We start from the raw sequence: 18,015 nt of genomic DNA on the forward strand, positions 1-18,015 counted from the left end.
TTTTTTGAGATGGAGTCTCGCTCTGTCTCCCAGGCTGGAGTGCAGTGGTGTGATCTTGGCTCAGTGCAACGTCTGCCTCCGGGATTGAAGCGATTCTCCTGCCTCAGCCTCCTGAGTAGCTGGGACTACAGGCGCATGCCACCACGCCTGGCTAATTTTTGTTATTTTAGTAGAGACTGGGTTTCACCATATTGGTCTGGTTGGTCTCAAACTCTGTGTTGGGGTTACAGGCGTGAACCACCTTTCCCGGCCTGTGTTAGAACTTCTTATAGTGTTCAGTACCGTGCATGCTATGCAGGTTTGTAGTCTGGGAGCAATAGGCTATACGATACAGGCTAGGTGTGTGGTAGGCTACGCTATCTAGCTTGGTATTGGGTAACTACACTCTTACGACATTAACACAGTGACATAATTGCATAACGATACAATTCTCACGCATTTCCCTGTCATTAAGCAGTGTGTGATTAATTGGTTTACTGATGAATGTAATTCCAAGGATAGAGCTAAGGGAAGAATTAAAGAGTCAACTATGATTTAGAATTGTATATCATTAGATTGTGAGTTCTCTGACTTTGGCAATTCAAAAGCTCCACCATTGGTAAGTGAGAAAGGATACCTTAAATGGAATTTTTAGCATCTTTTGAGGGACCTCGAGGGAAATTAAACTACATGAATTAGTTTTTTACATCGAGATGTTTTAAGACCTTAATTTTTTATTTGTTGCATTACATCACTCATTCATACATTGAAAGGAAACAATTTTGATTATAAAAGTGCTTTATAGAGTGAACTTGTGGTCAGGCATGGTGGCTCACGCCTATAATCCCCGCACTTTCGGAACGTGGAGGTCGGCGGATCACCTGAGGTCAGGAGTTGGAGACCAGCTATGGTCAACATGGTGAAACCCCATCTCTACTAAAAGTACAAAAAATTATCCAGACGTGGTGGCGGGCGCCTGTAGTCCCAGCTACTCGGAAGGCAGAGGTTGCAGTGATCGAAGATCGCAACATTGCAATCCAGCCTGGGCAACAAGAGCTAAGCTTTAAAAAAAAAAAAACAAAAACTTGCAGGAAACATGCAGATAAAAATAGTATTTACTCATTTACTTATGTCATCAGCACTCAGAGGTAACCACCATCAACATTTTTATGTTTTGTTCTTGTTCTCTGTCTTATGTAGCTACAGGTATTTATATATGTATATTTTACTAATATGTAATTATTATAGTGTTAGAACCTCTACGTGGTAGATGTTTTCCAGTCAGTAAGTATTCTACCACATTTTTGTTTAATGGCTGTCAAGTATCTTTTGTCACAGATTTATATAAAAGATTACATTTTCAGTTCCAAGCAAACATGGGAGTACTTGAAATTGAATATCCTCAGTTGATTAATGAATACAGATATAGGGACCTACCGTCCCATTGCTTGATACCTTTTATTGAGAATTTTCATATGAGCCTACAAAACGTGTACTGGTTTAGTTAGTTAAAACAATGGAAATGCCAGTTTCTTTTCCTTCACTTCATTGCGTGATCATTGTTACATAAGCAGATTTGACAGAAAAAAAGATGTAATCTTTTCTTTGGAAATTTGGTGAAGTGTGCAATCTGGTATATATATCATTTTTGGAAATTTGGTGAAGTGTGCACTCTGGTATATATCATTTTCGAATCTGCTATATATAGCATCTTAAGAAAACTTTTGAACACAATATATACATACATAGAATAAACCATTCCTGTGTAAGCCCCACTCTTTGGATAGCAACTGCCATGTTTGCTCTCTACACTTTTCTCCTGAATGATTTCAAAGTTTGTTGACATGATACTTCAGCAAACATGATATGCACTGAAGTTAGGAGCTTCCATGTGGCTGCATCTCCTAAGCATAAAGGAAATATATGCCACCAAAATATTATCAAAACAATAATGAACACCAATTCAGTAATTAAACAATTCATAGGAAAATTATCTAGATAAAAATGTCTCTTTTCCCCAGTCTAGTATTCAGTCAGAATTCACACACTGCCCACCCCGCCACCTCCCCTTTTTTTGAGACAGTGAGGTGGCTTGATCTCCGCTCATTGCAGCCTCCACCTCTAGGGTTCAAGCAATTCTCCTGCTTCAGCCTCCCAAGTAGCTGGGACTACAGGTATGTGCCACCACACCCAGCTTATCTTTGTATTGTTAGTAGAGATGGGGTTTCACCACATTGGCCATGCCGGCACTGCTTTTTTAATCTAGAAAAAGGCCCCTAGTTTTTATTTTTTGAGATGTCCAAACCAGTTGTATTGTGATTTCCCACAAACTTGAAATTGTCTGATTGTTTCCCCCATATATAGATTCTAGAAAGATAGCTTGCTGAGAATAATGCGTAGGTGATAATGCGTGTTTAAGCGTGTCACATCAGGAGGCATGCAATGTTAGGTTGTCCTACAACTTTCTTACTATGATCCCTTAGTTTAGGTTGAGACCTCCAGGTCTTCATTGTAAAGGTACATTTTCCCCCTATGTAATTATAGAGAGTAATCTGTTGGCAAATCCTGTACTCCACTCACCAAGTTTTACCTGGCGCTTTTAGCATACATCAACAGTACTCTCATATGTTAAATTGGTGTAATCCTCACCAATGTAAATAAATTTTAAATAATGTGTCTTAACATCTTTTTGAGGCGGAGTCTTGCACTGTCGACCAGACAGGAGTGCAGTGGCACGATCTAGGCTCACTGCAACCTCCACGTCTTGGGTTCAAGCGATTCTTCTGGCTCAGTCTCCAGAGTAGCTGGAATTACAGGCGCTTGACATCACGCCCGGCTAATTTTTAGTATTTTTTGTAGAGATGGGGTTTCACTATGTTGACCAGTTTGGTCACGACCTCTTGACCTCGTGATCTTCCTGCCTTGGCCTCCCAAAGTGCTGGGATTACAGGCGTGAGCTACGTTGCCTGGCCCCACAGCTTATTATTGTATGTTATTATATTTATGATCCATTCGTTTGGATTTCCTGCCATTTTTAAATTTTGTTACTCTTACTTTTGAGAATTGTTTTATTTCATTTGGATTTTGACCTTTGCGTGTGCAGTTTTACGCGATTTGTATTTACATTAGGATTTAGAGTGAGGTTGGTTCCAATTTTTGAAAAAGATGGCTACCTAGTAGTACCATTTATTGAATTATTCATTTTACCCCCATGATGTACAAGGTCTTAGGTATTCTTAGTTCTAATACTTAAACATAGCAGTTAACATAATGTGTTCTACAAGTAGCCAACTTTGTTTCTTCATAGGCTGAAAATGTCTTAGTAATATCCCCAGGTACTACTGTTTTCTCAGAGATTACTCTCACAGTATTTACATTGAGATACTGTTTTTGATTAAATGAGCTAATGATTCTTGGCAGTTCAGCAAATTAAAATGCACATATTTTTCCAGGCATTGTTGGTCTCTGAAGAGGCCAGAGGGAAGTAGTTGAAAGCAATAAGATCCATAGGAAGCAGGGTACAAAAATGGTGACCAGATAGAGAGTAATGTGGGATAGGGTAGCCGGACCGAAATAGGCAAAATAAGACTTGAAGTGTGTTCAACAACTTAGATCAAATGAAGATCATCCAAGTATGCAGTGGAATTTATAGTATCCAAAGAGTATTCAGAAACTTAAGAAATTGTGAATGACTGAAAACCTTGGAATACAGAAGATTTAGTAAACCTTTTAGAAAATTGACAACTCATTGCTGCCATCTAGTGTCACTTTTGTCTTTGAAATTCTGCAAAGAAGGGAAATTTTACATATATAGCATATTTAGTATATAGAATTGGCATTTGATTTGAATTGAATGCAGGGGCTACTTTAGGTTTCTTTGTTGTTATTGTTGTGTTTTTTTTTTGTTTGTTTTTTGTTTTTTGAGACGTAGTCTTGCTCTGTTGCCCAGGCTGGAGTGCAGGGGTGCAATCTCGGCTTACTGCAACCTCCGCCTCCTGGGTTCAGGCAGTTCTCTGCCTCAGCCCCCCCTAGTAGCTGGGATTACAGACGCCTGCCACCACCAATTTTTGTCTTTTTAGTAGAGACAGGGTTTCACCACGTTGGCCAGGCTGGTTTTGAACTCGTGACCTCATGATCTACCCGCCTCGGCCTCCCAGAGTGCTGGGATTACAGGCGTGAGCCTTCGCACCTGGCCTAGTTGAGGTTTTAAGATACAGTAATAAAGGAAATTGTAAGGCAGGGTTTTGAATTTCCAAATCTGAGGTAATATATATTTTCCTTTGTCTCTAGTGTGAGATAATGTCTGGTAAGTGAAAGTGACAGCATGTTTAATTTTTTTTCCCTGGACCAATGGATAATGTGTTTTAAGTATAATGTGATTAACCCATGTGGAGAGGTGGCCAGGGCTTGCTGAAATAAATGCCCAGTAGAAACATCTTGTACTTTGTTTAACTTGCATACTTTTGCACTAAATAAGCCAAGATATACTGAAAACAGTTGGGTTGAGCGGCACCTATCTCCTATGACCTGAACTCTATCAAAGCTGGCATACAGTGCCCAGATAACAAAGGAAGCTGAAGTCTTGACTCCATGTTTAAATTCATTTTGGCTCAGCTCTCAGCAAATTCCAGGGCTCTCACAACCTGTTTGTGGACCACTTGAACTTTATTTATGTAAAAAATCTTCAGATAATGCAAACTGCCGTACCTTTTCCAAGTAGAATTGAATTACTTGAGATTTAAAGTCAATGTAATGGTAATGGAGTATTTTTATAAATATATTTTCAAAATTTTAGCTAGATTGACAATCCAAGGTTGGTTTCCCTCCATCAAAAGGGTGAAGAGGCATGATAGCACCTCACACTTACAATGAACAGTTGGAAATAAAATTGACAGTTTGGCTTATATCCCAACTAGATAGAGTTTTTACTTATTTTTTGCTTTTAAGCTGTGGCTGGGATGGTGAGAGTGCGAGTAGAGGCAAATTTCTATATTCAGGAAATTTCTTGTCCTTCCCACTACCATTAAAATCTTGTATCGCTTTTATTGCTTCAGGATAGAGCATATGATAAAACAGACAAGCATATCAGACAAAAACACAGGTTTTTGGGCATTAGAAATAACTTAGTATTCCTGGTTTTGACTTTTGTTTTCTAGGTAAAACAGGTCTTTGGTGATCCTTTGATTAAAAACAGGAATAAGAACCTGTAATGAAATTATAGTATATAATATACAAACGCATTTGTCCATGTGTGTAATAGAAATTTGAGTGCTAACCACTATTTTTCCTCTTTTTTTATCCTTTTTCTCTCTTGAGACCCAGTCTCACACGGTTGCCAAGGCTGGAGTGCAGTGGCATGATCTTGGCTCGCTGCAACCTCCACCTCACGGGTTCAAGGGATTTTCCTGTGTCAGCCTCCCAAGTAGCTGGGATTACAGGCACCCACCACCACACCCAGCTAGTTTTTGTATTTTTAGTAGAGACCGGGTTACACCATGTTGCCCAGGCTGGTCTCGAACTCGTGTCCTCAGGTGATTTGCTCGCCTCAGCCTCCCAAAGTGCTGGGATTACAGGTGTGAGCCACCGTGCCTGGCCTAATTTTAGGTTTTTGAAGTCTATCCTTTTCATGACAGAGCTTTTCATGACAGTGTTGAGTTTAAGAAAGAAATAGCACCTAAGGTTCTCATTTGTTGAGGACATTTTTTTTTTTTGAGGGGGAATCTCGCTCTGTCACCCAGACTGGAGTGCAGTGGCGCTATCTCCGCTGACTGCACCTCCGCCTCCAAGGTTCAAGCAATTTTCCTGCCTCAGCCTCCCTAATAGCTGGGACTACAGGTGCGTGCCACCATACCCCGCTAATTATTTTCATATTTTTAGTAGAGGTGGTGTTTCACCATGTTAGCTAGGATACTGTCTCGTTCTGACCTCATGATCCACCTGCCTCGGCCTCCCAAAGTGCCTGGCTGGAAATGTGACTAAACTACTGCTTCACTTTTGAAGTATTTAACCCTCTGATTTACAAATAATGGAGGCTGGAATATTTGAACTGTATGTTTGTTTGTTTTTGAGACAGTGTCTCCTTCTGTTGCCTAGGCTGGAGTGCATTAGCATGATCTCGGCTCACTGCAACCTCCTCCCATGTTCAAGCGATTCTCCTGTCTCAGCCTCCCGAGTAGCTGGGACTACAGGTGCAGGCCACCACGCATGGCTGATTTTTGTATTTTTAGTAGAGATGGGGTTTCACCATGTTGGCCAGAGTGGCCTTGAACTCCTGACCTGATGTGAACTGCCTGCCTCAGTCTCCCAAAGTGCTGGGATTACAGGTGTGAGCCACCTCACCCGGCTTGGAATATGTGAACTGTAGATTCATGAATTGGAAATGTTATTCTCCATCAAGATTTCAGGTTTTAGTTTTTTTTGTTGTTGTTTGAGACGAGGTCTCCCTCTGTCACCCAGGTTGGAGTGCAGTGGCGCGATCTCAATGGTATCTCCACCTCCTGGGTTCAAGTGGTTCTTCTGCCTCAGCCTCCCAAGTAGCTGGGACTACAAGCATGCACCACCATGCCTGGCTAATTTTTGTATTTTTAGTAGAGTCGGGGTTTCACCATGTTGGCCAGGATGGTCTTGATCTCTTGACCTCATGAGCTGTATGCCTCGCCCTCCCAAAGTGCTGGGATTACAGGCCTGAGCCACTGCACCCAGCCCCAGATTTCTTAATGTTAAATCTAGTTCATGTAAATTAGTGCCACTTTATTATCTAACAGCATTATTCGACTATTACATACTAGTAAATGGTGATAGAGTAGGATCCCTGGGTTAGCTTGCATTAAAAAAAGAAAAATTCTAGACCCCTTCAACTAGAAGAGGGGAAATATGATGATGAGGGGCATTGACCTCAAAATATTTGAGTATATACAGGTGCATTAAGACTTGGACTATTATTACTAATGTGATTAACCTTTTAAAATTTCTACCAAATGGATTTTCTGTTTTAAGGAATATTTGTTTGGCTTAAATGAGTTTTTCCTACAAAAATCCCAAGCTTGTATGTACATTGTAGTGAATTTGGGAAATACAGAGAAACTGTGAAAATGATGGTAAAGATTAATCACAAGCAGAGTACCCGCAGAACATTTTAAGATATTTTGATGTGTTTCTGTACTGTCCGTTCTTAAAAGATTTTTATGTAGTTCATTTATGTCTCCTATGTATTGTACGTTTTCAGATACTGTCTTTTTGACTCAAATTATAATTTGCACATCACTTGAAGTTGTATTTTTAAAAGACTATTATTGCTGGACATTTATTACTGTTGGGTTGTTAGTTGTTAGAACTCGGTTATAAAAATTCATATAGAATATGACCAAGTAATTTAGATCTGTATGAGGCAAAAAGCAAAAGTAGACCTATTCATTCTACAAGTGGTTTTTACACCTTGCAGATGTAAAGGGAGTAACAAGGCAAGAAAATGGGATCAGGGCCGAGTGCAGTGGCTTTCACCTATAATCCCAGCACTTTGGGAGGCCGAGGCAGGCGGATCACCTGAGGTCAGAAGTTCAAGATCACCCTGACCAACATGGAGAAACCTGGTCTTTGCTAAAAATACAAAATTAGCCGGGCTTGGTGGCGCATGCCTGTAATCCCAGCTACTGGGGAGGCTGAGGCAGGAGAATCACTTGGAACAGGGAGGCGTAGGTTGCAGTGAGCCAAGATTGCTCCATTGCACTCCATCCTTGGCAACGAGTGAAACTCCAACTCAAAAAAATTTTGAAAAAAATGTGATCAAGGAGTTTGTTTTACTTATCAAAACTGTTGTACTACTATAAAAGGATGCTGGCAACCCGTTACGTGAAAGAACTGAGGGACTGTTCCTAGGATTTCTAACAACAGTCTGCATAACATGTTAAAAGTGGTGCTCGAGAAACCACACCATACTACCTAGAGAGATGGTATTGTTTAAGCATCAGTAACACCACAAAAAGGTATTGCCACTTGTAGGACGAGGTAGTCTTGACAAAATATTGCAGATGAGGCTGAGTAAGCCTTTGGTCCCAGCTGCTGCTTTCAGGAGTTACAGAAGAATATGTGGAATTGTTCTGAGAGTATCAATCCTGGAAAATACAGACTGGGAAACCACAGGTTAATACTGTGGATTCTTAAAGAGATAAATTTTAACCTAATGCAATAGAAGCGGAACTTACCTACAAAAATGCTTTAAATGCATCACGTTTATTTTTCTGGGAAGACTAGAATGTCTACAGTTATACATTTAGGCATTAGAATTATTTTAAAAGTGAGAAAGTGCTAGTAAAGTCATAATGGTTGTTACCTTTTGGTGAGAGGAAGGGGGATTGGCAGTGGAATCAACCACATAGGGTTTGTTTACTTATGAGACTTTACAGGGACGCAACTGCTCTTGCACCTTCACACATTTTTATTGAAGTCCCTTGTGCTCACCCACTATTGGAGCAGGTGAAACTTCCAAGTTCTGACTGCTTTTCTAAAATTTCGTTCCTCTTGCTTTTCAATAAATAACTGCTGGTTATTTTGGTATTCTTGTATTTCTAAGTCTATTATTCTCCAAGTTGCTTACCTTTTATTTCTCCCACAGTCAGTGAAACCATATATGCTGGCTTGCCTTTACTGCCTTGCATTTTGGAATTTTGATTTAAATGCTGTCTGTAGGATAGTGATTTTGCCATCTTGAGTCTTCTTTTGGGAGTCAGAGATTCAAAAACTACTCTGCTCTTGCTGCCCCCTTCCAAGAATCCCAGTTCTTTTGTAGTAGTTTCTTTGTGTTACAGTATCGTCCTCCCTTTATGGAAATTTCACCTGTATGATACCTTAAAATTTTGAAGTAGAATGAAGCGTGACTTGACATCATTTGGTTATTTCTAAAACTTCAGGAAATGTATGTACCTCTTCCATAGAATTTGAAGTAGCAATACCACTGGAATTTAAGGAAGCTCTCAGGACAGTCTTTGTTACTATTTGTGCCCTGGATTTTCCCTGGAATGTGGTACTCAGCACATGGTTAGTAAATATTTGACCCCCAAAATGAATGAATTTTTAGTGACTGTTCATTCCTTAGGAGGACACATTACTAAGAGTGGAATTAATCGGTATTTGTGAGTACATCTGTCTTTACTGTTGCCTCCATCTTGAATTTAAGTCCTCATAGTAAGTATGGGTATTTTATTAATTTTAGGCAAACTTTGGAAGTTGGGATTATTGTATTTTAAGAATAAGTAGTTCATGATTTTTGTAGCAAATTTAATCACCAGACCATAAAGAAAATGAGAAATCATATCCTTAAACTCATAACAACCATTGCTAGCATCCTTGTATGCCTGGATGCTTTTCTACTGAGTTTTTCCTGTGTGGATCTTTGAGAGAAGCCCTGATACACATGAAAAATGCCGTGGGGGTATGAATTCCTTGCATCTTGATTAGTACTAGCTATGTACTCAGACTTGTGAAAATTGAGAAAATGGTCATTTAAATCCATTTCTGTCTGATTCCAAAGGGTACCCCTTTCAATCACATCTGTATTTTTCTGCAAATGTCCATTTGGAACATTGGACTGTGGTTTGATGGGTTTTTTCCCTTATGTTCAGTATTCTGTGTTGGCTTTCGGAGCCCCTCACCCCTGGTAATTTCTTCTCATTAAACCTATGGAGATTATATTTTCTATTGATAAACCTATTTGTGAAAAATAGTTGCTTAAAACCAGATTATACCTCCACTTGTAATAATAGGAAATCTTAATAACCAGCAGTAGTATCTGAAACCAGTTAGGCCTCAATGCAGATTTTTGTTTTAATTCCTCTTTAGTGTCCTCAGACTTTCTGGCATGCTTAATAGCTGAAAGGCTGTTGGTGGATTTCAATGGCTACTGTTTGTTAATTTTTATTGCTTAGTGTTAAAATATTAAGAAGTTTTTGTAAAGATATACTTTAGAAAGTAACAAAGACAGACTTTTGAATTTCAGAAAGATTTGGAAGGAAGTGAAGTTTTGTTTGAGCTTTTAAATCAGTACTGCCTGTTAAATGACTGTATTAAGCATCAGAATGATAGGAGTCATGTATATATGAAATGGTGTTAAACTACCTGTTTTTATGTACATATATGTATACATTAGACTTTTTTACATCATCCGTGAGAACTAGTTTGTCATGATTCACTTGAGGATTGGAAGGATAACAAGTACTGGAATCTTTTGAGATTCATCAGTACCTTTCAAAGGGATGAAGGGGAAATCAATCTTAAGAATGTTTTTAAATCTTGTTCAAGATTGGGGGTTGGAGTGGGAAGAGGCAGGAAACAAAATGCTAAAAGAATGAAATAAAACATTTTCGCTCTACGGGACCTGAGATGGTATTGTGAATCTGCATATGGTTATGGTAGGATTGAGCCTCCATCACATACATAAAGACAGATAATTTTTGGTTTTAAACAATGCGTGAAAAGTTGTGTATTTTTCTTTAATTCCCCAATCTTTAATTTGATTCATGCCGTGTTCCACTGGCTAGTTTTATCATCATCACCATCCGATATTATTAAATGTCCTATATTTTAGGTTATATAAAAAGTAGCCTTGGAGTCATTGCAGTCTGTAAAAAGATGGTATTGATACTTATGTATCTAAAGCATACTGCAGATTAATTGAAGTATCTGGAAATAGGTGTTTGCAGTGTAAATGAATTGATTCTATTTATTGCCTTTTGAAGAAAATTATACTTAATGGGTAAGTGTAAGCTATCCATATTAATCTAGCTAATGAATGGCTTGGGACAGAATTTGACATTTGCTATGCTGTGTGTATATATACAGAACCGGTGAAACTCAATAAAAGCAACGTGAATCAAGATTATTGATGGCAGGGAATGGTTAGCATGACCTGTAATGTGAAAAACAGCAGAAACTGGTGTCAGAATTTAGGCAATTCTAATTTGCTTGAGTACTTAGAGGAGGGCCACTTGGAATTATGTCCAAGGAAATTATATTGCCAATGATCTGCCAGGGAGAATTTTTTTTTTTCCTGAGAATTTAGAGTTTAGTGCTGCTGAAATAGAATGAAGAGGAAGAAGTTGACTTTCTAGAGTATATTCAGAGGCTGGAGTCTCTGAAATTATTAGCAAATACATACTTAATGCTGTGAGTCCCTTTAAGTTGCCTGATACTCTGGGCAGTTAACAGTGATTCAGAGTGAGAGTGGAGAATGTTTTATCAAGGAATATTGTTTTTAGCATCTGTTCACCTGTATACTTTTTTTTGCTTTACAGTTTTCGGCTTTGTGAGAAACCTTACCATCAAACACAATGGCCAGCAACGTTACCAACAAGACAGATCCTCGCTCCATGAACTCCCGTGTATTCATTGGGAATCTCAACACTCTTGTGGTCAAGAAATCTGATGTGGAGGCAATCTTTTCGAAGTATGGCAAAATTGTGGGCTGCTCTGTTCATAAGGGCTTTGCCTTCGTTCAGTATGTTAATGAGAGAAATGCCCGGGCTGCTGTAGCAGGAGAGGATGGCAGAATGATTGCTGGCCAGGTTTTAGGTAAGTGAATTTTTTCATTGATGATCTAATTCAGGCCTGAGTTTTTCTATTCACGGTTTTTTTTTTTTTTTTAATGTCTGTAAAACTGACAGCATGAGATATTCTGGATATTGCGACTGTTTAGCCTAATAAAAATACATTAGGCTTATAGTTATAATTGGCTAAGTAAAGGATATTCTTCATTGTACCATTTTGTGTAGTAGAGCTAGGACAACTCTCATTTGGCAATCATGAGTAGGGGGAGCTGGGAATGACACTTCACAATGTAAAAACGTTGCCTAAATGGTTGTGTCCTGCCCACAGCAGACTGGAGGAGCCCTCTAGTGTTGTTGATTGCTTGTCTCCTCATTGGGGTTTCACTCCATCCGTTGGGCCGACTGCAGTTTGGCTCAGTCTTAGATTTTCTTGTCTTTTAAAATGTAATGACACCTCAGAGTACTTATTACCTATGATTTGGTTTATTCAAGCCAGAATCCAGTGTCCACGTGTTTATTTGATTAGTTGTACTAGATGTCTGTTTTAACTTCTCATTTTATGTGTACTTTGTGCCTCAGTTTCAAAATTATCATACCTTTGTTTTTATAAAGTTAAGATGATTATTTTTAATTTTATATTTGTGATTTGGTTTATTCTTTGTATACATTCTACTATGTATATTGACTCAAAGCATGGTAGGTTAGAGTTACGTGAAACAATTCTTTGATAATATTATGTAACCAACCAGATACATAATTTGGGTCTATTTCATTGTTTTTACATCTTAGTGGATTGCTTTTTCAGAAATTTAGTTCTCTTTAGTTTTGAAACACTTTATATGGTTTCAAAGTCAGAATTGTAAATGAGGTTAATGTACCAAAACCTGAAGGTTATTCATGTAATGGTGTTCAGCAAATAGACAATATATTCAGTCCTTTTTTTTTTTTTTTTGAGACAGAGTCTAGCTCTGTTGCCCAGGATTGTGTGCAGTGGTGCAGTCTTGGCTAATTGTAACCTCAGCCTCCCGGGTTCAAGCGATTGTCCTGTTTCAGCCTCCCGAGTAGCTGGTACTACAGGCATGCGCCACCACACCTGGCTAATTTTTGTATTTTTTAGTAGAGGTGAGGTTTCACCATGTTGGCCAGGCTGGTCTTCAACTCTTGACCTCAGGTGATCCTCCCGCCTTGGCCTCCCAAAGTGCTGGGATTACAGGTGTGAGCCCTTGGACCTGGCCTCAGTCAGTTTTCAGTTCGTCATTTGATGAGCTGCTTTTGTATAACAAGGGAAGATAAATAGGATTAAGTTTAAGATATCCACATTTGGCCAGGTTGGGTGGCTCATGCCTGTAATTCCAGCACTTTGGGAGGCTTGAGTTGGGCAGGTCATGAGGTCAGGAGATGGAGACCATCCTGGCTAACACCGTGAAAAGCCATCTCTATTAAAAATACAAAAAATTAGCAAGCTGTGGTTCTGGGTACCGGTAATCCCAGCCGCTCAGGAGGCTGAGGCAGGAGAGTTGCTTGAACCCGGGAGGTGGAGGTTACAGTGAGCCGTGATTGCACTCCAGCCTGGGCAGTGGGGCAAGACTGTCTAAAAAAATACCCAGACTCATCTAGTTAATGGTTAGAGGTGGAATTTGGAATTTGTATATTTTGGGGCATTTGTATATTAAAATGAAGCTCATTTTAATAAAAGCAGTATATATGAGAACGGAGTTACTGTTGACTCGAGTGCTGTAGCATGACTGGGAAGGTAAACTGAATTTTGGAGAGTTTTTGGCTTTCTGACATGGGCTTTTTAGAACAAGGAGAAGATAAATTCTTGTTTGGTAGTCAGTGGGTGGCCGAGTAGGTAGCTGGGCACACGTGTTACAAATTGTATTTGAAAACCAGGGTTGTTTCCCTTTGCTCTTTTATTTTTTTTGGTGTGTGTAAAGGTTGTTTAAGCAATTGATCAATTATTCAGAAAGCAGTCGTTAACCCAGGATATTTTACGTGTAGAACAGCTAATCCTTACTTATAAAGAAAATCTGAAGTTGCCTTTGAGGATGATTTGAGGTTGTCACACTTCACTATGTTAATTTGTGAATTGGCATATATTTTAATATATTTCATTCTAATATATTTGTAATAATTCGGAATGAACTGAACCATTCTTGGAAAGGCAACCAGTGATAGTTTTCTCTTGTAATAGTAACTGAGTGAACAGTCAGTACCTTGAATGGGGGAGAGTTGGGTTGAAGTGGTATCTGAGGGTGGAGAGTACCAAAGACAGACTTAATGTTAGTCTCAGGAACACTTGAATGGTAAAGAACAGACTACAAAGAAACGGAAGATGAAGTCTTAGCCTTGTAAAAATTTGTGAGCCTTTTTAATATTAAAAGGAGAGATGAAGCTGAGCTTGATAGCTCACGCCTGTGATTCCAGCACTTTGGGAGGTCAAGGCAGATCACGTGACCCCAAGAGTTCGTCCCTACGAAAAATAGAAAAATTAACCAGGCGTGGTGGTCCCTGCTACTTGGGTGGGAGGATCACCTGAGCTTCGGAGGTCTAGGCTGTATTGAGCCATTATTGCATCACTGCACTCCAGCTTGTATGACAGTGAGACAGTGTCTTAAGGAAAGATGAGTTGTTTTGTTCCATATTTTCTAATTTATGTGTCTGTGTGATTTTCTAAACTTCGTAGTTTGTATTAGCTGGGTATGGTGGTGCCCGCCTGTAGTGACAGTTACTCTCGAGGCTGAGGCAGGAGAATCGCTTGAACCGGGAGGTAGAGGTTTCAGTGAGCCGAGGTGGCACCACTGCACTCCAGCCTGAGCGACAAAGCGAAACTATGTCTCAAAAATAAAAAAAAATAAACTTTGTAGTTTGTTTTACCTGGATACAAAGTTGTCATTAACATTTTTACTTTTGTTTTTCAGATATTAACCTGGCTGCAGAGCCAAAAGTGAACCGAGGAAAAGCAGGTGTGAAACGATCTGCAGCGGAGATGTACGGGTCAGTAACAGAACACCCTTCTCCGTCCCCTCTACTCAGGTCCGGAACTTTATTATTTATAACTGCATTGTGTCCATCAGTGGGCATCTTCTCTTTCTGTTTTCTGGATGTGGGGAGGGTTAAGTGTACTGTGTTTTATCTGTGTATAGATAAGGTTTTATTATTTTTGTGTTAATATGTCTCTTTTTTGCCCTAGAGAAAATTTCTAGAGAATTAAAAATCCCTGAGGTTTTTGCTATTGATATTAAAGAGTAGTTTGATATTTATAGCATAACCTGAAATACTTCTGCAGGATCGTTGAGCTTCTAAGACACTAGAGAGTAAGAGAGGGTAGAAGTGTGGTATAAGAATGCTTAGTTTACCATTCTGTTTTTCAGTGTTTAGTTTAGCTATGTCGTATGTGGAAATCTTAGCGATTTTTAACCTGAATCACCAATTTGACCGCTACATTTCCAGTGGTCTAAGGTGATTGGAATTGAGTGATTTATTGTATGAATGATTGGGGATCATTCAGTGCTAATCTTGTTGATCTATTTGTTGTGGTTTATTTGGCATGGTTCTCCCCTCACCTGATATTGTGAATTAGTAGCAACATTTCCAAATTAACCCTTTTCGGTATTTATTTTTCAGCTCCTCTTTTGACTTGGACTATGACTTTCAACGGGACTATTATGATAGGTATGTTAAAATGTTTTGTATTTCTACTAAACAGCTATTTAGTGAGAGCCATTTCGTTTTTCTAGTTTGTGGTGATGAACATCAAAGATGTTTTCAAACATACTCCCTTAACTCCAAAACAAACAGCTTTTTCTAAATCATTAAGTAGATTATTAGATAGGGTGATACTGATTTTAATGCATTATTTCATAATCCCTGGCTAACGTGGTGAAACCCGTTTCTACTAAAAATACAAAAAAATTCGCTGAGTGTGGTGACTAGGGACTGGGTTATGGGTGGCTTTGGGTAATAGATTTAGAGCTGTTGATAGCAAATACTTAACAGGAAATAGGATGATGTGCTTAAGAGTGTTACCACACTGACATTCTGATAACATCAGTCTCAGTTAACATGAAGGAAATGTTAAGACTTATTTGGCTTGTCGCGTTCAAACTCATGCAGTATATGTGAGTATATGGAGCAAACTATTGTATGCAATAGACTTTAAACATGGCAATATATAAAACATATTACTTTATATACTATTTGTCTTAGAATGCCAGTATTCCAGTCATTAGTATTTTAATGTTATTACTGTATATAACAATTCAGTCTGATTTTAGAATAAAAATTACTGATTGGGGAATGCTTAACATTTGAACTGAGTTAATCAGTCATGCATGGGAGTTGTAAAGGAATCAAGTCAGCCGTTAAATACCATGAAGTATACACTGAAAGTGTCAGACATGAAAGTATAGACTTTCTGTTTGAGAAATAACCTCACAGAATATGGTACGTAGTCATTAAAAGGCCAGAAGAGTAAGGCCCGAAAAAGAATTCAAATCCAGATTGTAAAGGGCCTTGAATGCCATAATAAAATGGTGTGGTTGAGCATCCTTAATGCATCATCAGAATGTTTTTTTCATTTGACATTAGCGGTTTCCTCAGATTTGTTTTTCTTTTTTTTTTTTCTTTCTTTTTTTGAGACGGAGTCTCGCTCTGTCGCCCAGCCTGGCGTGCAGTGGCGCAATCTTGGCTCACTGCAAGCTGCGCCTCCTGGCACAGCCTCCTGAGTAGCTAGGACTACAGGCGCCCGCCACCACACCCGGCTAATTTTTTGTATTTTTAGTAGAGACGGGGTTTCACCATGTTAGCCAGGATGATCTCGATCTCCTGACCTCGTGATCCGTCCGTCTTGGCCTCCCAAAGTGCTGGGATTACAGGCGTGAGCCACCACGCCTGGCCTGATTTTTTTTTTTTTTTTTTTTAATGCGGAATCTTGCTCTCGTCACCAGGCTGGAGTGAAGTGGCGTGATTTTGGCTCACTGCAACGTACGCCTCTTTGGTTGAAGCAATTCTCCTGCCTCAGCCTCCCAACTAGCTGGGGTTACAGGCATGCACCACCACTCCCGGCTAATTTTTGTATTTTTAGTAGAGGCTGGGTTTCACCATGTTGGCCAGGCTGGTCTCGAACTCCTGAACTGAGGTGATCTACTTGCCTTGGCCTCCCAAAGTGCTGGGATTACAGGTGTGAGCCACCGTGCCCAGCCGTTTCCTCAGATTTTTACAGTTATGTGTGAACATTTTGAAAACTAAGGAGTTTTGTAATTCTTTATTTTTATTTTTGTTGAAATTTTTGAAATTATTAAAAAATAAAAATCGGCTGGGCACGGTGGCTCACACCTGTAATCTCAGCACTTTGTGAGGCCAAGGCAGGTGGATCACGAGGTCAGGAGTTCAAGACCAGCCTGGGCAATATGGTGGAACCCCGTCTCTACTAAAAAATACAAAAATTAGCTGGGCGTGGTGGCACGCGCCTGTAGTCCCAGCTACTCAGGAGGATGATGTAGGAGAACTGCATGATCCCGGGAGGTGGAGGTTTCAGTGAGTTGAGATCGCGCCACTGCACTCCAGCCTGGGTGACAGAGTGAGACTCCTTCTCAAAAAATAAAATAAAATAAAAACCAATGGAGAACTTCCAGTTGAAAATAAATCAGGACATTACTAGTGAACTTAGCCCATTTATTCCTGAAATTGCAATTTTTTGAATTTTTGCAGTCAGACCTTGGTAATGACCTAATGCAGTAGGATATAAATAACTCCAACAAGCTTAGCATTCCAGTAATGGAACATTAGGCATAGATGGGTTAATTATTGGTCAGGTGTCTTGAAGGCACTGAAACCCAGTGAGTGTGTCTGAAGCATCTGCCCTTTAACCCTTTCTGCACATGGTAATTGCTTGACCACATTTAAAATATACTCATGCCAGCTTCTCCTATAGGGATTCTTACACAACTGGTCTTATGCAGACTTTCTTAAGTACTAGTATATTTTTCAGTGCTTTCTATGCGTTCTTTTGTCCAGTCAGAGTTGAGAATCATTAATAAAAGATTAAGGACGTGGTTGTGTTTCTGTGTATTATTATCCTATTTGTTTGTCATGGCTCAATTCAGACCAGTTTAATAAACTCACACTTTTGTTGGTATAATTTCAGGGATGTCATGGACTCTTAGTTGATGTTTTTTATGAGTGTATCAAGTTTTAGCAGTATACAGTGACAGTCTTCTTGAAAATAGTTCTCATTAAAAAGTCTTTTCTTGGCAAGGCACATTGTGAATGGGGAAATTTGAAAATTTGAGCAGGGAATTTGGAAAACATTAGTTGAGACAATGAGATATATACTGCAGAGAATCTAAAGAAATCACATGTTTGCAGAAATATCTTCACAGAAATTGGTGGCCTCTTCAGATTTTCAATAGACAACAATATATTAGGTTTGAGCAAAAGTAATTCCGTTTTTGACATTTCTTGGAATGGTAAAAAGCAAAACCGCAATTATTTTTGC

At 39.2% G+C, this 18,015-nt stretch overlaps 1 protein-coding gene across 28 annotated transcripts in view; it reads left to right on the forward strand.

Annotated features, from left to right (window-relative positions):
* Window positions 1-18,015, forward strand: part of LOC115930071 (heterogeneous nuclear ribonucleoproteins C1/C2) — a 59,623-nt gene that overhangs the window by 24,639 nt on the left and 16,969 nt on the right. For 18 of the 28 annotated variants that reach the window (XM_055362437.1, XM_055362435.1, XM_055362428.1 and 15 more), the window contains 3 exons: window positions 11,265-11,541; window positions 14,438-14,513; window positions 15,144-15,191. In XM_055362437.1, the coding sequence (XP_055218412.1) occupies window positions 11,301-11,541; window positions 14,438-14,513; window positions 15,144-15,191 (365 nt within the window). In that variant the 5' untranslated portion in view covers window positions 11,265-11,300. Of the gene's footprint in view, window positions 1-11,264; window positions 11,542-14,437; window positions 14,553-15,143; window positions 15,192-18,015 lie in introns of all 28 variants that reach the window. The other 10 variants (XM_055362424.1, XM_055362421.1, XM_055362422.2 and 7 more) reach the window with 1 other exon arrangement.

Source organism: Gorilla gorilla, chromosome 15 (assembly GCF_029281585.2).
Source record: "Gorilla gorilla gorilla isolate KB3781 chromosome 15, NHGRI_mGorGor1-v2.1_pri, whole genome shotgun sequence".
In the NCBI taxonomy this organism is placed as follows: domain Eukaryota; kingdom Metazoa; phylum Chordata; class Mammalia; order Primates; family Hominidae; genus Gorilla; species Gorilla gorilla.